Genomic DNA, 26,268 nt, shown 5'->3' with positions numbered 1-26,268 from the left:
GCAAACACTAATATATATATATATATATATATATATATATATATATATATATATATATATATATATATTTACAAAAAAATCGCAGTTAAGCAACCGTTAGGTGTGCAGATACAGTGGAACGACGCTCGACGTCCATCATCGCGTGCGCAAAAATGCATTTTGTGTATGTTTTGCGTTTTAGCGGCTGTTCTGGAATTCCGCTAAAACCTCTGTTCCATCGAGACATTTAGCGACGGTTAAACCTGTTACAAATGCCCACAAAGGATGCATCCGGCATTAATAAAAATGCTTTTTAGTGGTGGTCCAGAACTACGGTATTTTGTGCGTTTTTTATGCTGTTTTCAGCATTTTTTGCTGGAAAAACTCCAAGCGTCCGTCACTACCACGATGGATACTCAGCAAAACTCCACTCAGAGTTGCGCTCCCAGGGATTGCGCAGATAAACACTACTATTATATATATATATATATATATATATATATATATATATATATATATATATATATATATATATATATATATATATATATATATATATTTGTAGGTTCCAAACGCACGAATGAAAAAAAAAAACTCCTTTTTTTTAAATATTTTTTACACCTCTCTCCCTCCGGATGTGATAATGTGATCAACAGGCTTAATTTAGTAGAAATTGACCTTTAGATCATATTTTTCAGCATGTAGATCCAATTTTACAAAGTTGAAAAAAATCAATGGCCTACAATATGCTGAATTTTCACCCCTCAAAAAATCATATTTTACTTCCAAAAAGTATGATTCAAGGGTTGGTTCATACCATTTTGACCATGTTGAACACATCCTGGGTGAAGGATTTGGTCAACACAACCTGCCCCTATGAGTTTCATCTTGGGGTTCGGAATCCATCAGTGTCACCAAAGAGCTGTGGTCCATGGTCACAAAGAAAGTCTCATACCCTACTTTCACAAGATTCAAGGGAGAAGCATTTTCAAGTGAGAATCACAATCACAACTTCTGTAGTGAACTTGAGAAAGTGCCTAATTGTGATTTGCAACCAAAAGAAGCTGAAAAAATCCAAAAAATCACAGGGCATTTCAAACATGCCTGTGAAAGTGCAAGCTATGATTATGATTCTCACTTGCTCCTCCCTTGGGTCCTGTGAAAGTTAGTCCCGTTAGACCCCATAGTTTGAAGTATTTTATGATAGATCTGAACCGTTAGATGTGTTTAGCATGCTAGATTTAGTGGGAATAGATTCTTGGATCATGTTTTTTGGATGAAAAAAATAAAAAAAATTGATACCTTCATGGCCATTGATTTTGGATCACCAAAAAACCTGTACACAAGTTAGATTCTGGTGATCCAAAAGCCCGTTCCCACTAAACAAAACCTATAGATGACATCCATGGTGTCTATGATGTTAGATGTAATTAAAAATACCAAAGACCATAAATTTTGAAGGGGCCTAATGCGACAGAATGAGAAAACGAGAAAGAATGAGCGCTATATCTATATATATATATATATATATATAGAGAGAGAGAGAGAGAGAGAGAGAGAGAGACGAAAGTAATTCAACATTACCACTCATGAAGATCAACAAAATGTTGAACCCATGAACTGAACAAGAACAAAAGCCAAAACAAATAAAGAAAGCACAAGAGAAAAGAACATTAGACAGATAAAATGGGCTCACGCCGGAGCCGCTTGCCCAGATTGCGACAAAGGATAGGTAGCATCAGCAGAAGGGAGTGGAAGATCACTAAGATGCATACGCAAGATCGCATAAACATCTACCAAGATTTTATGCACCAGGTTTTGAATGTTAACTCGAATATGACGAAAATGAGCATCGTTTCGCGCCATCCAAACAAACCACTAAGAAGTAAGCAACCACGTCCGCCAGATGAACCTCCACCTCTTGTTGCGCCTAATATAAACCGGCCCCAAGATCAGATCTAGCGCAAAAGACTCCTCCTTAACAAATACTTCCGGATGCCTCCAGGTCCTGCTAAAGATTTCCATAAATATTGGGCAAGACCAAAACAAGTGAAACGTAGATTCTTCTGCAGCTTGACAAAGCACACACCAACTCAGGAGTTGAATGCCCCACTTCTTTAAATTACTGTGGGTCTGGATCCTATCATGCAAAATTAACCAAGCCAGGACTCAGGACTCGAGAACGGGGGGAAGGACCCTTCGCCCAAAGCACATCCTCGGGCAACCAATCAGCCCCTGACGATAGCAGCGATCTATAGACTTTTTGGGTGAGAAACTCTTCGCTTGGTGCCAACGCCCACTGCAATCACTGACCAAAATTTCCGGAGACCTCAAAATGGTCTCTAAAGCAGGCTAAAGCACTCAACCACGATTTACGCAAGTGCTAGAGTGCCAAACCTCGGGTTCCCAGATGAACCCGAATAAGAGTTGGATCCCCATATTTAGCAAGAAGAAAACTAGCACAAGGGTTATCCGGTTGGTGGGCCAACCAACATTGCTTGGCGACAAGAACAATGCTTCGCAGTCTGGGCACCGGAATGCCTAAACCACCCATACGTCGAGGTAGTACCACCGAACGCCAACCAATCAAGTGACGCTTAGCTTTGAGTTTACACCCAGACCATAGAAAGCCTGCCAGCAAGCGCGTCAGCTTCTTCTCTACTCCCACAGGCATCACAAACAGAGACATGAAAAATTCTGGAATAGTTGAAAGAACATGTCTGACTAAGGTTAGACGTCCAGCGCTAGAGAGATAAGACGACTGCCACGAAAGCAATTTGCTCTTCACTTTTTGAAGTGTCTGAGCCCAAGCCGCTGAAGAGAGGGGCTTCACTTGTAACGGCAAGCCAAGGTACATAATAGGCAAGACAGAAGTAGTGCAATTAAAAATTCTCTTTCCAGCTGCAAGCATATTGGCATTAACATTGAACATGGTAATAGAGCATTTGGTCTCATTTAGAGAAAGCCCGAACATGGAGAGAAAGAACTGAATGATAAGCTTGAACCTAAGCATCTGTTGAACATTTGCACGACAAAAAATGATCATATCATCAGCATAAGTAAGAATATGACCCGGGACGTCGGAAACCTGCAAAGGATCAATGAAACCCGATACAACAGCCCGCTTAAGCAAGACCACAAGACCCTCAGCAACTGCATTGAACAACAAAGGTGATAGGGGGCACCCTTGCCGCAAACCCCGCCCTAAGTTTAACCGGTCTCCTCTAATACCATTGATATTTAACATGACCTGGGCATTTGAGACCAGCTCTCTCACCCAACCAGAAAAACGATGACCAATACCGAAATTTGCTAACATTTGAAATAAGAATGACCAATGCACAGAGTCAAAAGCTTTATGAAAGTCTAATTTAAGGACAAAGTAAAGTTGACCGCTATGCTGCAAGGAATGGACCACCTCGGACGCCATGATGAACGAGTGCTAGACCCTCCTATTACGGATAAAGGCGAACTGAGAGTCTGAAAAAATCTGGTTAGCCACCGATTTCAGCCTATTCGCCAAAACTTTGGCAAACATCCGATAGAGAGCACTCATAACTGAGATTGGTCGGAATCGAGAAATATCATTGGCCTCATCATCTTTCAGAATGAGCAAAATAATAGCAACATGCAAATGATAAGGCAGTCTGGAGTTACGATGAAACTCATCAAACATACTCACCAATTCTGATTTAACACAGTCCCAAAAGATTCTAAAAAAGTCGACATGAAACCCGTCAATGCCAGGCGCTTTCCAACCCGACAGATCCTTAATGACCGAAAAAAACTCATCTTCAGAGAACCTTTTTTGCATAGATCTGGCTTGCTCTGGCTGAATTGAGCCAACTAGGATATTACCAAAGACACCCTCCGCAGTTAACGAAGCAGAATATAAGTCCTTAAAGTATAGTGAGACTGTCAGATTAACGTGCTGATTGAGATAAGAAACACCCTCAATGGAGATAGAAGGAACAACCTTCCTCCTATGACGATGGGAAGCATATGAGTGAAAAAATTTAGTGTTGCCATCACCAGCCGCAAGCCATTTCACCCTAGACCTTTGCTTCCAACGAATTTCCTCTTTGATCCTCCAGTTTTTCAAGAGCATAGTTAATTCTAAGGACCTGGCCTGAAGATTGAGAAGTTGCAAATCAGAAAGAGAGTTAGGAGAAGACATAGACTGATACAACTCAGAAATCTCTTGATCCCATGCGGCTATTTGCTGAAATTTCTCCACCTTACGACTATGAAGCCAAGCTTTGATATCCTTAGCTAGACGAGAAAGCTTATTTTGAACACGTAGCGCGGCCCAATGCTCATCAGCAATTTTGTTCCAAGATATAGTAATAACCGTGAGAAAATCTGGCTCCTGAAGCCACTATTCTTCAAACGCAAAGCTCCTACTGGGTTGAAAGCCATCCCCCCAATGAGTGATGATCTGCCCATGATCCAAGATAGAGGGAGCAAACAACACACACTTAACGTCGGGAATGAGGTCCAATAAATTAGGTGTGACAAAGACCCTATCAAGGACCCTACAACACGGACGAGACCGCATATTCGACCAAGAGAAGCGCTCCTCGATTAAAGGAATATGGTAGAGAAAATGACGGTGAACAAAGTCTTGGAAACCTCGCATAGAGGGATTAGGAATTACGAGGTTATTAGAGTCATAGATAGATAAAAAACAATTGAAATCCCCCATAAGAAGGTGACAATCCGCGCTGAAAACGACAACCCTATCCAAATCATCCCAAAAAGCGGGCCTCAAGGCGGTAAGATTAGGCCCATAAACAACAAAAACTACTACTCTTTTATCAACTGCCTGCAAATTGAAAGCAATAGACAAAGTGAAAAGACCCACATCCAGCTGTGATAAATTTAAAGACTGCTTTCCCAAGATAAGGATACCTCCTGCATGATTTACCGCTGGCTTATAGAAATAGTCAGCTCCCTGCCAGATGCTAGAAACGACAACGAGCGAGATGACCTCCATTTTAGTTTCACATAAAGCAAGAAGGTCAGACTTTTGCTCCCTAACCCAATTAGCCAGAAACAAGCGTTTAGTGGGACAATTTAAGCCCCTAACATTCCAAAAAACAGTCTTCATGGAACAAAATCTGAAAAAACCCGTGGTTGGTGGCACCGAGATGACCTTCTTGGGGACCTAGCATCGGTAGCCGAAACAATTAACGAAGGCCTCCTTCTTCTTCGCTGACCACTAGCACTGACAGACAACCTCAAGTGACCATCGAAAATGCCCAACTGCTCTCAATCTGCTTCACCAGAGTTGCAGAGAGAGTCCCCAATAATCGCAGAAATACTTAAAATCGTAGAATCCATATCAACAGCTATCGCTTGCAACTGTGAAAATGAGAGAGAGATATCCAACAACTTAGCTGCATCGACAACCGTGACACCCAGGGGTTGTGGACTAGGATGTTGCTGACCCTGTGTTGGACTAATGTAGGAGACCGCGTTTGGCGGAATACCAAAAGATTTGGTAGAAGAAAAAACCTCAGAGACATAATGCGATACAGGGAAAGGACGAGGAACCGAGGAGCCAAGCACCATGTATCTGATTTCCATGTTGGTTCTAACATTAAACGCAATAAGATTGATAACCAGATAGTCATAGCATCTGGAGGGAAAAATAATAAGGGACGATAGCAGATTCGTCCTTTGTCCATCACGCGCAAGCCTGCTCAACCGCGCCATCAGTCCGCCACGAGAATTAGCGCAAAAAGAATCAGACGTCGAGCTCTGTGCATGATAAATAGTGAGCGGCAAATCTCCAAGAGAGAAAGCATTGATGGAAGACCCAAATTTTTTGGGGCCCACCCCTGGCAGAACTTGCAAAGGTTGGGAGATGCCATCAAAAGTTGGCGAAGAGTCTAACATAGCTGGAGCAATAGATGGAAAAGATAGCCCAAAGTGCTGCGGTTGGGCCGGGACCCAGATAGACCCAATCTTGACAGCATTGAATGAAATCGCCGGGTTGTGGAGATTGTCAATCTGCACCCATGGCGAGAAGGATAATTTTTGGGAAGGCCGTTCAGGATTTTGACTTGCCGAATGACGCACCACCCCAGAAAAATCTTTAGAGACTAGATTCATCCCCGATGAATGATAATGTGAGGGGTTAGATCGTCTTCGCTTCCAGACTGGGTGCCGACGAGAGAGAAAAGATAAGCCGCACTTATGACAATCACAGCGTTTGTGGAAGTTCAAAGAAAAACAATTAGCACACCACCTATCCCCCGACCTGACATGACTCAACTGAGATCTATAACGAATAGCATGGAAGGAGCTTTGCCAAGTAGATGGGACCTACTTCCATCCTCGATCGGCAACCCATTCTGGAAGCTCACAAATGAAGAAAGGAGAAACAAGCAAACCCTTAACAGAGCACCCTTCGAGAGGCTCCCGTCTAATAGCTCGCAGGAAAAACCTAATGTCCGAAATACGAAGAGAGCCCACATCTAGGCATGATCGGAGGGACTCCGAAAGCTTAGAGAAGAACCAACGATTGAGTCTGAAAGGCAAGACGACATCCAATCCCCATCGGCGAAGCACAAAGGCTGCACCTCAGTCGTTCAATGCTTCCTTGATGAAATGTAGGGCTCGCAGGTTGACCCTCAATAGGAGATCGGGAGCAAGTCCCCAAAAATGGCTAGACGAGGGGCGCATAACCGAAAGCCACCGATGAAGGAGCCTACGAAACTCTGAAAAAGGAAATAAACAAGATAGAGGCACACCTGCGAGGGTCGGGGGCTCCGACGGTGATCGACACGACCAACCAACGCAACACAAGATAGGGCAACCTCCGTTCGAGCCTGCAACTTGAAATGCAGACTTTGACGCCTTCGTCAGACTGAAGCTTGGCAGTTGCAGACTTGTAGTCAAATTGCCAACAACTTGAAGAAGAAGACGAATAGCAGAGGAGTGAGAAAACCCACGTCCGACGAAACTGGAAAACTACCAGAGGCAAACGTCGGCGGTTCCTGGGCTCAGAATGGCAGCATCGGCCTTCCCTTCGGCACCTGAGAAAAGAGAGAAAACGAATTCGTGGCTCCCACGGGTTTTCCAACAATAGGCACCGCGCTGCTCGCCAATCCCAAAACTAGAGGGAGGCTGATGTGGCTGGATGTGTGGCTACACGGCTCAAGCAAACACGAGCTCCCACCGTGAGGATCAACTTGGGTTAGAGAAGAAAAGGAAAACAGTGAGGTCGCCGAAATGGTGGCAGTGGTGGTGCATCCTCAGTGGAAAAAAATCAGGGGAAGAAGAAGACATCGTGAGCCGAGGGAGGCAGCTCAGGCATGGTGGATGTCGGGCGTCGCCGAGTTGGTGTCTGCAGCAAAACAGAAAATGGAGTGGAGTTGGGGTTGTCGGCTGGTGGCTGCTGCTCAGGGCGGCCGTGCACCGGGAGATGATTCCACCGCCAGGACTAGTCGGCAACGGCTTCTATCGCAAAAGATCACAATACACCGGAGATGGAGGGATCGAGAGTGTCAATAGAGAGAGAGAGAGAGAGAGAGAGAGAGAGAGAGAGAGAGAGAGAGAGAGAGGCATTCATGGCAAATTTTTCATTTCCCCAGGCTATAGGAGTTGGGTGCACACATGCATGCATGCCTGTTTGGAGAGGGTCTCAATGGCACGATATATCAAGAAGAATGGCGTTTGCCAAAAATTTAAACGCCACGGCAGCATTATCAACCTCTTTCGCCTGAAAGTGCAACTAGAGGAATCTTATGTGCTGCTGAAGGATATGAGAATGAAGCTGGATATTGTTGCTTGGGAGCTCTGCTTTGTGGATCAAAATCCACTAACACATAATTCAGCAGCATCAACTAGCAAATCCAGAAGACAACGGAGTTTGCTAATGCTTTCATATCCAACAAGTAATTCTTCAACAGAAAGTACAAAGAAAAAAGGGCGAGAAATTGGAAGGGAAGACATGGGGGCCCAGAGAACACAACTAGGGGTCCATCAGACATAACAAAGGGCGTGTTTGTGTCCCAAGGACGGGAGAATTGCCCAGAGGGGAGCCTGTCTTCGGACTTCGTTTCCGCTAAAAGCATGGCCCTCCCATCGAAAAACGAGACTTTCCACGTGGAAAGAAAATCCCGTGTTTCAACGGAAGGCTGTGGGTCCCATGGAAACACATGGGGACCCATGTGTTCCCACCGAAACACATGCATTTCCACGGAATCCCTCCAGTTTCTGTGGCACACAAGCGTGCCCAAAGAGAAGCATGCAATTGCTTTTAAGGTTGATGAGTCGGGGAAAAAGCACTGTATGGTTAGGTCATAAACGGGTCAGATTCGGCCTGATCCAGGCATTACTGGTTTTGGCATAATTGAATATTGCTTAGTCTGTCTGATTCAGAAACACATTCGGATTCCGACGGTAAAAAGCTAATACCTTATCTAGACCCAAATAACTTAAATATTACATAAGACCCTTTAAATGTAAAAATGGAAACTATTATAGTTCTACAAAATCAGTGTGGAAAATTTTCGTGTCAGAAATAACTGTATGACATTGAATTAGGTTCAAGCGTATTAATCAGGTTCAAATAAAAAGAGTATTGGTTATATGATAATGCATTTTAATCATGATCTGAATGATTCAACTTACCATAAACCTTGTTCTGTCCACCTCACTATGAAGTCTAGCTTTTTTTTTCAAACTGAACCCAATTCCAGCTCTACAGTAAACTGAATCCATTTCCATAAACTTCAAATTTTATATATTTGTCAAAATACTGGGGAAGATTCCAGCCCTACAAGAAACTGAACCCAATCCCATCAACATTCATGTGATAGACATAGACTGATAACTGGAGAGATCATACAGACTGACTTAGGAGCAAAACTATATCAAACCCCTAGCTTTCACCCATCTGATCAAAACTACTACTTAGTCAGGTAGTATATGAGTAGGAAGAGTGCGACAAAAGATGCAACAAGAGTCGCCATTCTCCTGCTTGACTTTTTCTCAAACACCTGCACAAGCAATTAGGCATCTATTCTTAAGACTGTATCATCATAAAAAGGTAAAACTAAAAGGGAAAGAGAAGGCATACCATCTTGAATCGATCCATGGTGCCAGATAATATACCTCTTGATGAGTCCATATCATTTCCCTGCATCCCAGTTACATTATAAGGCAACCATAAACATCAGAAATTTAGTCCCCTCGTAGCAAAGTTTTAGAATGCTTACCATCCTGTCGAGCACACGGTTGTGACTCTCAACCTCTTCATGAATGTCACCTGTCAACTGTCCAAAGGAAGTTTTCATCAGAAACTATCGACATATGATTGAAAGTTTATTGCAGAGACTGCTTGGGAACTTGTTCTGAAAGATGTCAACAGTGTGAAGGAAGCAGAACACCAACAGATTAACAACTGGAACCAAGTATCTGGCCGAGTTGCTCCACTTTTAAACCCCCAACATGCTGAAACTGGCTGGGTTGCAGGAGTCCAGCATGCCACCACCAGTTCATCCTTACGATGGTAAAGAACCGATTTCTACTGCACTCAACCAGGCAGGTTTAAATTTTTAATGGAGGTGCTTTGTATTGGCTGGCACATGGTTAGATGTGAGTCATTAGGTACAGAGAGACCCCAGTGCATCAGGTTAGGATAGTTCTTTATGCATAAAGTTTCGGGAATGTAGCTCACTGTGTATTTCTCAGGCATTCCCTGTGCCAAAATGAAACCTAGAAGGTCCATGCACCATTCTCACCCACACTCTTAGTGAATGTGTGTGTATGTCTGTATGTGCATGTACATATGCGTCTTTTGGTTACTAGAGATCAGGAATGGCAAGAAGAGAAGATACCGTATATGGCCGAGATTCACATGTTAATACAGGTATCTCAGATTACAAGGATACAATAAAGAATATGTAAGAAGCTTAAAAGTACCATCAATAAAGGAGGAAATAAGGTGCCACTCAGTGATGCTTCGAGTATTTTCAAGCATATAGATAACAATAACAGCAATATGAGAAGATGACAAGCTATGTGAACTAGGGAAAGGATAGATAGATATACTTGAAAGGAAAGATGGCAAGAAAATGCATGATATGACTCTGGTTTCAGATTCCAATAGGAATGAATGAGCAGGATTAGGCAAGCCAACCTTGTGTAGATGATACAAGTCTCTCTCTCTCTCTCTCTCTCTATATATATATATATATATATATATATATATATAGCCCAATCTCTTGGAAGGGCCCTTGATAATTTCCTAATTTTTCCATCTTTTTAATGTCTGTAGCTGTTAGTTTCACCATTTTCTGCATCGCCTTGAGTTTATATGTCTAAGTAATAGCTTTATGTTCCAATATGCAGAACATTAGGTGCCTAATTTAATTTATTCTGATTTTACAAACAGAGTATTCTTGAAGAACTTGAGCCATACATTTGAAGAAATAAAAGTATCAAGTAGTGTATGGTTCGTGCTCATATTATGTAGGTTCACAAAGGTTGCAATAATATGAACCTACACAATATCACAATGCTTGTATTTCCTATTTTTCTTTCCCGTGAAAATGCACCGGTTTTGTAATATATATATATATATATATATATATATATATATATATATATATATATATATATATATATATATATATAGGTGGTAGCTGCCTACTACTTTTCGGGCCTACCGCGAGCAAACATGTTTTCAGGTTGTTTTTCACAAATCTGACACTGCAGATGTGTTTGGCACGGTTGATTTGCTAGGAAACAACATTTGGATCATGTTTTTTCGATAAAAAAACATGATTTTTTAAGACTTAATATTTATGAAAATTTTAGACTGTCGATTTGTATACCTTATAAAAACCTATTTGCAAGTTAGAATCAGACGATCCAAGAGTTGATTCCTATAAAATCAAGCATGTAGAACACATAGTCAGATTTAAGGAAAACATAGAAAAACCATTCAAAAGCCTCGCCCCGGTAGGTTGGCAGTTGTTAAATATAGTTGTATATATATACATATTTATATCTAGATGTAATGCATCAAGTGGTCAAAGGGAGGAATGATTACCACTGTTTTAGGCAAAGATCCCGAGGAAAGACCGCCACAACCGATGATCCCTCGCTGGACTTTCATGGCTGACATCCCTAGCATTAGGGAACATGATGAAATCGACTTGAGTGAAAGTCTTGAAATGTTGAAATTAAAGGAGCCAATGCAAAACACTACGACAATGATTCAATGGCAGGGGCCACACTTTTTCAAGCTCGGGGGTCGCATTGATTGCAATACCTTCAAAGATCATCCTTTATTTCCCCAATTTTCAAAATCCAAGAAAGGGTTTGATCTTTTGTTAAAGCATGGTTATCAACCTTTTAAATGTATATGTATATTTAATTTATGTATTTTTCGTTTTCTTAATTTTTATTTGTAATATGGCTCTTGAACTAGCCATTAGGAGTAGGGGTGTCAACGGGTCGGGTTTGGTTCAGACCTAGGTAGAACCAAACTTGGACTAGATTTTCAGGTATGGTATCGGGTCTGGACCCAGGTTTAATTGGGTCTACTATAAGAGAAACCATACCAGGACCCGATAAGAATTAAATGAACCCGGTAAAATAATATTTTTTTATCGTTTTTACATTGAAAAATTGCTAGTCTTAATCGGGTGGGCCTCAGGTCAGGTATAAAATTTCACAAACTATACTCAGGTCCATGTATTAATCGGGCCTTCAGGTCCGGACCCAGGTCTTAATTGGGTCTTCTTATTTGTCACCATAACCGGACCCTATAGGGTTTGGTCCAGGTCGGGTCTGGGTAAACCTGACCTGTTGACACCCCTAGTTAGGAGTGTCTAACAGTTAGTCCAACTCCATTAGACACTCCTAATGGCTAGTATGGCCTCTCTTGTAGGTATTTAAATGGGTTTCAAACCCACTGTTCTGTGTGCTTTTGTGAGGATTATTTTTAATAAAATTTATATTTTTTATGTTGGTGCTCTCTCACTCTCATACTCTCTTTGCCTTAGTGCATTCGTATTGCCCTTAGTGATGTGTGTTATTAGCTTATTGCCCTCTTGTATTGTTTCATTAGCATCCGATTACATGGTATCAGCCACGTGCACTTGGACCTTGAAGATTATTGTGGTCGTTGGTTCATGAAGCTTGAGGATCATGTGATCGTGTTCTTGCGCTCCTTGATTCTATTGTGTATCTTGCTCTAAGCTTTCGCTCTTTTGTTGGTGGTTGCGGATTCAAGCTCCTTCTTCATTACTCGTGATCATGGCCGAGAAAAAGTCACCATGATTTTTTTTCAAACTCAATGAATCTAACTATCTAATGTGGGTAACCGCTATGAAAAACCACATCAAAAGAAAAATTTATTGGGACACGTTAGTGGGACCACAACTAAAGCTTACTTGAAAAGGAGATCAAGAGAAGGATCTCACCATAGAAGAAAAAGAAAAAGTCTTGTAAGAATATAAAAAAAATGGAGGATTGAGAAACGACTAATGCTCAAATCTTATCGTGGTTTATGAATAGCATGGAGTTTAAGATTGTCATCATCATCATTAAATTCAAGAAAGCTTGTGATGAGTGGGTCTTTCTTAAGAGCATGTTCATTCATAAGGACATGACTCAACAATACTATCTCCAAGACAAAGTTTGCACTATGAAGCAAGGAGATAGAAGTGTAAGAGACTACTATAGTCTCTTGTCCCCTCTATGGGATGAATTGGTTATGCTCCAACCTAAACTGGAAGGCCCGACAATTGAAATGAGACAAAAGCAAATTGAAAAGAAGAATCTTTTCTCTTTTTTTGTTTGAGCTTAGATCAGAGTTCGAGCAAGTTAGGTCTTCTTTTTTTCATAGGACCATCGTGCTTATTATTAGTGAGACACTTGTCGAAGTGTGCCAAGAAAAAAACAAGACTTGGCATGAGCAAAACAAGCGAGGAGGTTATTGTCGTTTCAAGACCCAACAACAACATGAGAACATATAGACCTCCTTATTTTGAGAAACGATACAATGGATGAGGAAGAAAGATCATTTGCCACTATTACAACGAACCGGGGCACATAAAACTAAAATGTCCTAGGCTCAAACGAAAGGTGGCCTCGGTGAGTGAAGACTCTTCCAAGAGAGAGGAAACAAGCAAAAGGAGCGACCTAAAAAACTTGTCAATCGCTCAATAGGCAGAGGTACTCCAACAATACCTAAAGACCACTACATCGACTTCCAATGTTGCCGTGTCATCCCCTTCTCCTCCCGGTACATCTTTTTGGATCTTATATTCAGGAGCCTGATTCCATATAACCCTAAATGAGTCTCTTCTTTCTGATTATTATACAATTTCATACTTTTTATGTGTTTCTACCTCCCATGGAACTTCTTTAAATGTTAAAAGTATTGAAAACTTAAAAGACTATAAAAGATTCAAAAACCTTTTTCGTTCCAAATGTTAGAGTAATTTCAAAACTAAATTTAAATATTTTTTCGGTTTCCCAAATACCAGACTATGGGTGTGAGGTCTCCTTCTCATTTAAGGCTTGTTGGGTGTAGGATCTACAATCAGGGAAGCTGATTGGGCAAGGCCAAAGAAGAGAGGATCTCTATTATATAGACTTTCTTTGTCTACCAAAAGAATCTTTTTGTAACTATGCTCAAGAGATAGATTTACTTCTTTGGCATAGAAGATTATGACACCCAAGTATATCCAAATTGTCACTTTTTCCTTTTTTAAAAAATATTGTAAGGAAAAAGACTTTGTTTGTAATAGTTTTATACTTGAAAAATAAAGATGTTTCCTTTTGGAAGTATAAGTTTTGTGTCAAAAGAACCTTTTGAATTAATGCACTTGGATGGATGAAAACTGGCTCCCGTTATGTCAAAAAGAGGGTTATCTTATTATGTTACTTTTATAGATGATTATAATAGATATACTTGGATTTATTTTCTTAGATTCAAATCCGATGTTTTTGCATGTTTTAAAGAATTCCATAATTTAGTTAAAATCAATTTAAGACCAACATAAAAAAAATCGTTCCGATTTAGGGGATAATTTCTATCTAATGAATTTAAAAAAGTATTTAAAAAACCATGGGATTTTACATAAAAAAAACTTGCCCTAGAACACTTCAACAAAATGAAATTGCAGAAAGAAAACATCGACATATTATTGAAACTACTAGAACTTTGCTTATTTCAAAAGAAGTTTTTAAAATTTTTTGGACCGAAGCTACTCTCACCGTGATATATTTGATAAATAGAATACCTTCATCAAATTTGAAAAAAAAAATCTCCTATAGAAAAACTTTTTAAATTTTTGAAAAAATCAAGGATGTTCGAACTGCTTATTGAAAAACACAAATTTTCTCTCAAAGCTATAGAATGTGCATTTATTGGATATGTTGATAACCAAAAAGGCAATAGATGCTATGATTTGAAAAATGATAATCCCTGTCTCTAAAACTATTACACTTCTTGAGAATGAAAAAGGATTTAATGTTAAAGAATCTAAGAAAGATCTTGAGTATGCCATCTTGTTAGATTTATTGCCTGAAAATAATGATGAGAAAATCATCGATTGTGATTCTAGGGAACCTACCCATGAACTTCAATATTATTCTCGACGTGATGGTGGAAATTATCCACAATTGTCAGTCGAGGAAGCGGGAGTAGGAAGCGATTCGGTAAGAGGGAAGCAAAGGACTTTTAAAATTTTAGGAAGCAGAAAGCGCGAGACTTAGAAGCGAACCGAGAATTGTTTTGAAAGAGAGAAAGGAAGCGACCTAAGATTCAAGTGGAATGTGAATAGGAATCGAGTTTTCTCAATATTGGGCAAAAAAATTAGTTAAAGGCACTAAGCCCCCCAAAAAAGAAAACTTATTTTCTTATATTGGGAAGCGATCAAGAAGCGAAATGGGAAGCGTATGGGAAGCACACACACTTCCTAATTAAAATCGGTGCTTCCCTGCATGTTTCGAAACCGCCGTGTTTCACACTTGCCTATGGGCGCTTCTGGTAACCCTGAAATTATCCGTGTGCTCTTGATAAATATAGTAATCTCATAAGATAGAAGAACCTAGTCTTAGGATAAATATAGTCAATCTCATAAGATAGAAGAACCTAGTCTTAGGAGATCTGAGTGCATTTCTAGACCCCTAAATAGGTTTGTTTCCTATGAGTATTTTTTACTTAATTATAGAGTTTGCCTCATATCTATTCACTCATATCATGAACCTTCAACCTATAAGGAGGCCAAAGAGTGGGTTGAAGCCATGAACTTAGAGTTAGCTCCCCGTAAAAGCTAAAACCTAAAAAGTTCAACCTTTACCTAATAGGATGTAGGTAGGTATTCAAAATTAAGACCAAAAGTGATGGATCATTGGGAAGATATAAAGTTAGGCGCCAAAGGTTGTTTCCAAGAATACAATATAGATTATTAAGTAACCTTTATCCATGTTGCTCATATGACTAGTGTTAGGACTCTCATTGTGGTAGCCACCATTAGTAACTGACCCATATATCAATTACATATTAAAAATTTCTTCCTAAATAGAGATTTGAATAAATAAGTATACATGGGTATGCTTCTTCGTTAGACTTGTATGGGCTTAAACAAGCCCCAAAGGCATGGCATGATAGGTTTAGTAAAGCTATGTTGGATCTTGGCTTTAAATCATGTTATACTAACACTCTCTTTTTGTAAGATCTACAGGTTCCAATTTATGTATATACGTATATATATTTAGTATATATAAAATATATAATATGTACATTTGATTTATATATTTTTTTTGTTTTCTTATTTTTAATTTGTAATATGGTTGTTGAACTAGCCGTTAGGAGTGTCTAACGGTTAGTCACAAGTCGTTAGACACTTCTAACGGCTAGTATGGCATCTCTTGTATGTATTTAAATGGGTTTCAAACCCATTGTTGTGTGTGCTTTTTGTGAGCATTATTATTAATAAAATTTATAATTTTTTATGTTGATGCTCTTTGAGTCTCCAAGTCGTCAATGATCTTCTTCTTTCCTTAATTACTTTAACTCAATATCGTGTTGACCTTTGTTGTTGGTATCATGATAGGTCATTGTGCATGCCCAAACTTTCATAAATGACATTCTCCTTTTTTTTGTTATTAAAAGCAAGGTTGTAAGTATCGTATCGTTAAGCGTATCGGTCGGGTCCAAAATAAGATACCTATCCTATCATATCGTAAAAAATTATAATTTTTTAATAAAAAAATAAAAAAATCCAAAAAATCATGAAAAATCAGAAAAACTAGCAAAAATCTAAAAAAATCATAACACATGAAACAATGATGAATTGCACAAAATACAACCATAAAATCACATATGAAGCATTTATGACTCTATGAGCTGCATAAAACATCATCAAACACTAACTATCTTACAAGAACAATGCAAAATATTAAATATCTTACAATTAAGAATATGCCACAAGAATCATACTTTCATATTACATGAACAAAAAATATTATGGCAATAATTGCACTCGATTTTCAATCAGTTTTCACTCATTACTTGAGTGTCTCATTGTCATGCCGGACCATCTAATGCCATCTTTGTTGGAAGAGTGTGAAGCATGAATTCTACCTTGATATAAATCTCTAATTTTGAAATGAAATGAAGATCTTCCAAACACGAACTAAGATGCGTAAGAAAGAATGTCTTAAAAAGACACTTAAGCATAACCCTTAAAAAAGGGTATAAAAGAAAACAAAAAAAGAATAAAATATATAATTTATTAAAGCAGAAAAAGGTAGACTTTTCATTTTTCCAAGAATACAATCATTACAAACAAAATCTCCTTTACAAAGATGTTTAATAAAAGGCAAATAAGAGATTTTAACAATGTTGAGATGTCCCAGTCTCTTATGCCATACATGAATATCTTTGTTTTGAACAACATTACAAAATTGATTCTTGAGAACTTGAAAAAAGTCAACGTAGTAGAGTTCGCCTCTCCTAGAGCCTTCCCCAATCAATCTCCCGGACTGGCGATCCTGAATCCAACATTTATCAGAAGTGAATTTTACATCGCAACCATGATCCGAGAGTTGAGAGACCGAAAATAAATTTAAATTTAGTTTTGGTATAAGACAAATTTTAGGGATAAAAAAATCTTGTTTTTCAAAATTTCTTATTCCTTTAATTTCAAAAGGTGTTCCATCCGCCGTTGAGACAAAAGATGGAAGAGGATTTTTAGAAAATTCGGAAAGGGAGCAAACACTTGGAGTCATATGAAAAGATGCGTCGGAATCTAAAAGCCAAGATATCTTACCAGAAGGGGAAGAGGTAGACATAGCGACTCCGAAAGTTCCTCCCTTGAGAAGAGGTTGCAAAGCTTCTACAATTTGATGAAGAGAAAGAGACCCATTTGACGATGATGGTCGTTCCTCTTGTTGAGATGTCATGGCCATAACAAGTATTTTCTTCCATTTTGGGTATATAGATTTAATGTGCCCCGGTTCTTTACAAAAATAACATGTAAGCTTGCTATAGTCCTTCTTTACTCCTTGACCAATTGAGTTTTGATTCTTGAATTGAAGAGGCTTATAAGTTTTCAAATTTCTCCCCGGTCTTGATACGGCATTAGCGCCTTCATTTTCTTCACTACTTGAAGTAGCAAGAACACTTGATTTGTTTTTGCTAAAGTTCATATGAGTTTCCTCCCCACTTAGCTTTGTAATGACATCTTCAAGAGAGGGGGAAACGAAAGAGGAAAGGAGAGAGGACCGAATTTGCTCGAACTCGGGTCTAAGGCCATTCAAAAAATTAAAAAAATGGTCATCTTCCAATTGTTTGTATCTAAGCTCAATAGCTTCTCCACTCCACTTAGGCTCAAGCATTGCGAGTTCATCCCATATGGATGACAATTCCGCAAAATATTCCCTTATGGACATCTCATTTTGTTGAAGGGTCAAAGCCCTTTTTTGGAGATAATACTTGTGTGACAAGTCTCTTGACGTGTGCATTTTTTCTAGATAATGCCAAGTTTCCGATGCTTTATTGAACTTAATAATGTTGGCATTTGTCTTTGTTTCAACCGATGAAAACATCCAAGAAAGAATCTTGAAATTTTTCATTTCTCATTCTTCATGTTTCTTGGAGCATTCTTCAAGAGCTTTATTCCTCTATTCTCCTTCGAGAATTTTGATTTCGCCTTTCTCTACCAAAGTAATCCTTGGTTCGGGTTCCGGTATAGAACCAAAAACGTATCCCCAAAGACCCTTACCTTTTATTTGAGCTTCTATGTTCCCAGCCCAAACATGATAGTTTGAGCCATTCAATTTGAAGCCAAAAGAGAAATGAGAGTCTTTTTCGCCCATTAGAGAGGATAAAAGTTGAAAAATAATGCGTACCTCAAGAAACTTTCACACCTTCCTTAACAAAAGAGACTCTCAAAATATTGCCCGAAGAAGATTATCCACTTCAAACGTCAATAACTTGAAGGCACGTTTTTCGAGGCACTCAAAAAACAAATAAATGCATGAACCTCCTTCTTCAACCAAGCTCTGATACCATGTAAAAGTATCTTCAACAAGATACTAATAGCAATATTACAATATTCTTGCAAACAAGTGCGTACACATACGCACAATAAGAACACTTAAAACACTTGTGCACAAAAAGCACAACACAAACTCACAAATGCGCAAAAGCATACCCAAGAGTCATAAGATTGAAAAGGAGCTTGGGCTATAATCCCAAAAGCTTAAAGAATACACAAGGGGAGAGCCCCTTTAAATAGAGGAGGTGGAGTCCTTGGAGAGGCTCCACCTCTAGCCGTTGGAGCCCCTTCCAACGGTCACAAATGTGACCGTTGGAAGGGGCCCAACGACTAGATGGTGGGCCCCTCCAAGGTGCTTTCCACCTTTTACAAAAAGTAACAAAAATAAAAAATAAAAAAGAAAAAGAATAAAAGAAAATTACCAAAACATATTCTAAAAAGAATATGTTGTAAAAAGACTAAACTACCCTTATGGCTAAACAATTAGAAATATATATTTTATATATAATAAGTAGATACATATACATATATATTAATATATGTATATGTATTACCTTATATATATAATATATATATATATTACATTGTACGATTAGATTACATAATTTAACAAGAATATCTTTCAAGTGCACATGAAAGATTAGGCTTTTGTCGCCTGGAATACTGTATACTAGTGTCTCTATGAACTTCTTCATTGTCAATATTATGATCAAGATCAATAATTCCTTGATCATTATCAAAGTTATAGTCAAGATCATATTCATAAGATTTTGATGTCAGATCTAACAAAAAAGAATACTTAGTGACTTCCTTTGGTTTTTCAAAATCAAAGAAGCTCTCCTTTTCAAGAAAGGAAACATTTCTAGACACATATAATCTATTATTTTTGAGGTCAAAACGCCTATAACCTTTTTTATTTTCAGCATATCCTAAAAAGGCACAGGAAATCGCACGAGGAAAAAGTTTATCATTTTTTGTCGGTAAAAATGAAACACTTGCATCCAAATATTTTTAGTCTAGAGTAATCTGGAGAAACGTTCATAAGTTTTTCAATGGGAGTTATATTTTGCAAAGAAGAGGATGACATCCTATTAATCAGATAGGTGGCAGTTAAGGCAACTTTTGCCCAAAAATCTTTTGGGACTTGATTTGCTATTAATAAAGTCCTAATGGCTTCCATAATATGACGATGTTTACGTTCTGCCAACCCATTTTGTTGAGGTGTGTATGGACAAGACCTTTGATGTGTGATGCCATGTAAATTAAGATAATTTTTAAAATCTGTGGATAAAAATTCTCCCTCTGAATCTGTGCGAAAAATAGTAATATAATTTTGAAACTTGTTTTTAACCATATTATGAAATGTTTGAAAGTATAAAAATACTTCAGACTTATGTTTAAGAAAGTAAATCCACGTATGTCGGAAAAAATCATAGACAAAAATAACGTAATAAGCAAGTCCTCCTTTAAAAATTCCTGATGCAGGACCCCAAACATCCGAGTGTATTAATTCAAGTGGTCTTGAAGAAATAAAAGTTCTGTTCTGAAATGGTAATCTTTTTATTTTACCAAAAATACAATCTTTACAATCAAATGATTCAGAGTTACAAAATTTCCCTAGATTTGGAAAATGTTGGATTTTGGCTATATGTGGATGACTAAGTCTTTTATGCCACAGAAACTCAATTTTCTGAATGTTATAGCAAAAGGCATTCTTCGGCATTTCCAAAAAATCCATGTAATAAAGTCCTTCTCTATGGCCTTCCCCAATCAGCTTTCCTGACTGACGATCCTGAACCCAGCAACCATGAGAAGAAAAAAAAAATATTACATCCACAATCAGATATTTGAGATACAAATAAAAGATTTAAATTTAATTTGGGAATATATCTAACTTCTGGAATAAAAAAATTATTAGTTTTATGATTTTTTTCAAAATTTCCTATTCATTCTATTTCAAGAGAAGTTCCATCAGCTGTAAAATCTTTTAACATGCTTGTTTTATTTTTAACACATTCGGTTAGACTTTGATTAATTGGGGTCATATGGAAAGAAGCATCGGAGTCAAGAAGCCAAGGAAAGTTACCTGGATCGAAAAAAGATGAGGCAGTTGCGCCAGTTGAAGCTTCAGATGAAGAGGAGGCTCCTTTGATGAGAAGTTGGAGAATCTCCATTAGTTAAGCCATGAAAACTGGTGCATCCTGATCTTTGGGCTCCGATCCAGCAATCACAACTCTTTTCTCTCTCAGCTCCTTAAGCTTAGGACATTGTGGCCTGTAATGTTCAGGTTCATGACAATGATGGCAAATAACCTTTTTCTTGTCATAGTCACCACTTTGTCAGTTATAAGATCGTACATGATTCTCCGGTCTAGATACAGCTAAAACAGAATCATCTTCAGTCTTAGAAGTATTCTTCTTGATTACGTTTTCTTCCATAGTTAATTCCTCTATAGTATTGACAATAGAGGGAACTTTTCCTCGATGAAGAAGGGCCGACTTAGTCGACTCGAATTTCGGTCTTATACCGTTTACAAATTGATAAAAGTGCTCCATGTCAAGTTGCTTTTATCGGAGCTCAATGTCCTCGGGACAATGCCATTTTGGCTCTAAAATAGCCAATTCACCCCAGAGTTTTGATAGTTTATTATAGTATTCACGTATAGTTTTATCACCTTGGGTCATTGATCTCACTCTTTTTTGAAGATTGCACACACGTGCTATATCTTTTAGGGAATACATATTCTTGAGATATTCCCATGCCTTATCGGCATGCTCAAACTTGACAAGACTAGAGCATTTCTTTATGTCAACACTACTAATTAGCCATGACATAATTTTAGCATGCGCTATTCGCCATTCCTTCCAACTTTTTTCAAAGTTGGCTAAGGCTTTGTTTTTCTCCATTTTGGTTAAGAGAACTTCTTTATCACCTTCCATTTTGGTGAGGACAAGTTTAGGTTCCGAATCAGAACCATCTACTATGCCCCATAATCCTTTTCCCCATATGTGGTGCTTTATTATTGAAGCCCACGTTACATAATTTATGTCGTTTAACTTCATGGGTATGATGGTGATTTTATCTTGATCATCCATCTTTTACAAAGGTGTTAAAAGGAGAAAGAAAAGAAATAAAGAGGAAGAGAGAGTAAAAGAAAGCAAACACAAGATTTTGATGCAACGAGCCTTCCTCTTTTCTCCTTCCTTCAAAAGGGGCTTCAAAGAACCCAACTAAAGTGATAAAACACCTTTGTAAGTTTGGCACGAAAAACGAGGCAAGAGATTCGCACGACATAGGATGAACCTTGCTTCGATACCATGAAATGAAATGAGGATCTTCCAAACACGAACTACGATCCGTAAGAAAGAATGTCTTAAAAAGACACTTAAGCATAACCCTTAAAAAAGGGTATAAAAGGAAACAAAAAAAGAATAAAATATATTCTTTATTGAAGCGGAAAAACACAATGCTTAAGAAGCATGGGGATTGATTTTACAAGAGGGGCTGCACCCCTATATATACAAGTTTGAAAAGGGAATAAGAAGAGAGCTCTTAAGGAGCTCTCCTTGTAGCCGTTGGAATGGTCCAATGGTTAGAAAAGTAACCGGTTACCTTTCTAGTTAAGTTTCAAGTGGAACTTAACTAGATAAGGTTAGTCTAGTTCTATTAGAACTAGACACTAAAAAATACAAAAATAAATACAGAAAAAATACAGAAAAATATATATAATAATAATATAAATATTATTACATATATATGTTTTACATTTTAACAAATTTTAGCGGATTCAACTTTGCGGTAAGTTGGTGGGGGGTTGCAAGGGGGCAATGACCCCACGAGGAGGAAACTTTTTGGAGGGTAGCTTTGTAATTTTACTCATAACAAATAATTTTCATCTTAGCCAACTTTTTTGAGTGAAAAAATGGTGAAAATGCACTTTTACTTTAGCAAACCACAAAAGCCCTCTCCCTTATGCACGGATCGGCCCCCAAATCGCTCTCACGAGTCCTAGGGTGTGTGAATACCTCTCTAATGACTTCTACACATATGAAGGAGTCGGCCCTCAAGAGGTCTTTAAAAACCAAAACTGAAAAATTATGAGTACCATCCCTGTGTCGTACGATACAACAATACTGGCTTGTATTGTATGATACATATGATACATATATGATACACACTCATATTGTGATATGAGTGCGTATTGTATTGATTTTCTTCATAGTAACGGTATGCATCATGTTGTATCGCATGATACGGTATGATACATACAACCTTTATTGAAAGTACTATTAATCATTTTATGGTATGTTCATTTATAATCTTATTCTTTTTCTTAACTTTATACATCCATCTTAACATACACATCTTTGTAACATGCGCCCTCTCTTCCTGTCACTTTTTACTTGCCCAACATTTATTAGTGTCAGTGTTATAACAATCTTATAAAAACACCCTTTTAATCGTAATGGCACTCTTTTATCACATAAACACTACTAGTTTCCCCTACTTTATCCAGCTGGCATAAATCCTATTATAATATCTTCTTTAAATCCATCATCTTGTTGCATGATCATCCAAACTATCGAATCATTTGACATTGTTAAATAGTGATATCTTGTACTTTTACAATATTTTTCCCACTAACTTCATCACTAAACATGCACTCCATATTTTTTTTGTTATACTAACTTTTAAACCATTTTCTCCAATATGCTCCGCTAAAGTTTTTGTTTTGTTTAAACATCTTTCTATTTTGACTACCAAATCCTATATCAACTACAAACAACATAAACCAGGGTACATACTCTTAGATAGAAGCCATTATTTTGTCTGACTAATGCAAATAAGTACAGACTTGAAATGGATCATTGATGTAACCAAGTCATAATTGAAAACATACTTGTCTCTCAACATATAGTCCAGACAATTGTTCATACATATATTGAATGACTTCAATATATCTATGCAGGATCCCCTTCTTATTAAGTAACAACCAAATGAGTTGCCTTGAATCTCAAGTACTTTAAAATGGTATTTGAATGAATAAAAAATTGAGAAGCACAAGATTGCTATTGACAGAACAAACCATGAAAAAAGGTTGAGTTAGCAATTTAACAGAGCTAACTGGCTGATTTTATGTGCAACCATTTCCAAAGGTTAAATAGCTAACAATCAAGTTACAGACGGGCACAATATATAACAAGCAAGCCTAAACAACTTCATGTCCACACAAAGGAGACAATATCTCAAAGTAGTAAACACAACCGTCCATATTCACCATGGTTCGAAGAACAATAATAGAAGAATATCTATCATATGAATGATTTTCAACGTACTCTCTTGAGAATGTTAATCCTGTCCTGAAGTCCATCCACGGATCTATCATTGTCATGTTCAGATATTTCACTAGTGTAAGAAGAGGATGACCTAATGCCACCCTCTTCAATTCCATCAAACAAAGCATTGCGACCGCTTCGGTAGTCTCTGCACATAGTGAGAGAAGTAAATCAGTAAGAAAAAGAAATAGTAGACAAGCACAACATTACTCTAGTGATAAAAAAACAAATAAATAAAAGTTGGCAGCCAAGTAGACAACACTGGAAACCTACAACGATGATCAATCCAATAACCCAAGCAAAAGATCCTATCAATTGATAGATCAAAAATGAAAAAAAAACAAAATGAAAAAAAGCAAATTGATTGAATAGTATATTTATGTGTGGATGCACATATGTGAATACAACAACAACAACTACACCTTCATCCCAAAACAATTGGGGTCGGCGATGCACATATGTGAATGTGTCCACAAATTCATGCATGAACTCCTTTTCTAGGTGTTTCCAATCATTGCATGAATCACAATAAGTGAAAATCCTGGGCTTCAAACCAACAAATATACTAACGTCAAAGCATAAGTACACACAGAAAATAGGCCCTTTAAACTGCAACAGTCAAGCAACCAGAGGATACTTCCTTACAATACGGTAGCAAACAAAAAAGTCAATTCGGTCCATGAAAGAACTATAAATACTATTTCGATCCTAAATTACTTGACGTGAAAGCAAGTTAAGAAGCCTTGGTTCTATTAAAGTACCGTATTTTCAGTAGGAGGTAACATGTTAAGTCAAGAAGAATCATCGAATTGAAGAACTTAAGCACATCACATCCTCCCAACACTTGATCATTAACCACGGCACGGGATTCATTCCCTTATATTTTGCAACTTTAGCCACGACATTGGTGAAATCAGTGTAACAGTGAGGAAGCAACAATTAAAATGCAGCTGACTGATCTCGCATGGTCAAAATTTGCAGATAAAATGGACACACCCATCAAGCCTTAAAAAGTGGGACAAGATATATCAAGGATCAGAACGAAATTTCCCAAATTATCCCACTTTTCTAGATAAGTGGGTGCATCAAAACACACCTAAAGAGCCCACATCTTTCCACGCCTCCCATAAGGAGCAGTAGTAACCAAGTACCCAGAGAAGGGGAAACTCCGGAATCAAATACTAACATAACAAATAGATACAATTTAACCTCCAATCCGATCAAATCAAACCCCCCAAGAAGACATGGATCCACGAAACGAATAATTGGTGCGAAGAAATGCTAAAATATCAAGCAAATCAAACAGAAATTTCAACGATACTACAAAAGGGAAGCCAGAAAGACGACCGCAGGACAAAAGAAGCACGCATCGCAACAATTGAACGAGAGAAATGAGAAAAGTACTTCGACAAGTTCCAGCATCTAACGTCGGCCATTAACACCATGATATCAATTGAAAACCATAAGAAACAAAAGCCCGATTCTTACATCAAGCATATAAACAAAAAAGATGAAATAAGATGGAAAAAACGCAAAAAATTAAAATACCCTCTAAGGTTCGAATCCGACGAGAGAGAGAGAGAGAGAGAGAGAGAGAGAGAGAGAGAGAGAGAGAGAGAGAGAGAGAGAGAGAGAGAGAGAGAGACCCACCTTCTGGAATTCATCGATGGAAGGAGAAACGCGCTTCCCTCTTCGGACTTTCGCTTCGGATCTCTTCTTTCCGTCGACCCTGCCTGCAGATTGATATGAAGGAGGCTGTTTTCCTCCTACACCCCCTTGATCCGACTGAAATTCTAAAAGGCTACCACATAAGGGTCCTTAAAAGCTTAGCCACAAAGCTAGCTGTGGGCAACTTCTCAGCAAGGTTTTTTTTCAAGAGTTCTTTAAAAAAATGTTTTCTTTGAAAAAATCTCGAATGTTTGTTAAAAACTTAAAAAATAATAATAGGTTTCAGCGATATTTTTGTGTGAGAATATAATGTAGTTAAAAAGTAAAATAAACCAAAAAACATATATACACTTTAACATATATAAAAAAAAATAGAATGTCATGATATTGTCACGATAATATCGCTATATCTATTTCATAAATTATACTTTGAAAATATCGTAATATCGGTTGATTATGACACGCTATTTTTCCAGGCGATGTCATGGTATTTTCCAAATATTGGCAATATTGTGACTATGTTTTAAAGTTTTTATTGCCCTTGTCAAGTAGCCTTTTGGCCATTGTATTCTCTAATTTTTTGTCTTCATACTTTTTGTTCAAGGAGAACATTTGTTACCCTCGTGGTAAGGAACCCCTTAATTGAGACTTGTAAAGGGAGGTTGTGTTAACCAAATTTTACTCCACAGATGTATCTAAGTATAATTAAAATAGCAAGAAATCAACCATTAGATCATAAGTTTTAT

At 38.0% G+C, this 26,268-nt stretch overlaps 1 protein-coding gene across 1 annotated transcript; it reads right to left on the bottom strand.

Annotated features, from left to right (window-relative positions):
* Nucleotides 1-8,717: 8,717 nt before the first annotated feature.
* On the bottom strand, nt 8,718-25,635 carry LOC149831075 (bet1-like SNARE 1-1). The gene is made up of 5 exons (XM_090011962.1): nt 25,505-25,635; nt 23,855-24,002; nt 9,210-9,266; nt 9,071-9,130; nt 8,718-8,990 (listed from the first exon to the last, which is right to left on the bottom strand). The coding sequence occupies exons 1-5, from the start codon at nt 25,516-25,518 to the stop codon at nt 8,901-8,903; spliced, it is 369 nt and encodes a 122-aa protein (XP_089868088.1). The 5' UTR covers nt 25,519-25,635; the 3' UTR covers nt 8,718-8,900.
* Nucleotides 25,636-26,268: the final 633 nt, after the last annotated feature.

The sequence above is a fragment of the Nuphar pumila genome, chromosome 7 (assembly GCF_984573655.1).
Source record: "Nuphar pumila chromosome 7, dmNupPumi1.hap1.1, whole genome shotgun sequence".
NCBI classification, from domain to species: domain Eukaryota; kingdom Viridiplantae; phylum Streptophyta; class Magnoliopsida; order Nymphaeales; family Nymphaeaceae; genus Nuphar; species Nuphar pumila.
Note: the sequence above shows the minus strand (reverse complement) of the source record. Positions and strands in the feature narration are given on the sequence as shown.

Bases quoted from the DNA above. Each gene is read 5' to 3' on its own strand.
- LOC149831075 (XM_090011962.1), bottom strand. The intron at 9,267-23,854 runs GTACGTTGAAAA...TCCTTTGGACAG, and splicing joins GGATTAACATTCTCAAGAGA to TTGACAGGTGACATTCATGA. The intron at 8,991-9,070 runs GTATGCCTTCTC...TTGCTTGTGCAG, and splicing joins CCATGGATCGATTCAAGATG to GTGTTTGAGAAAAAGTCAAG.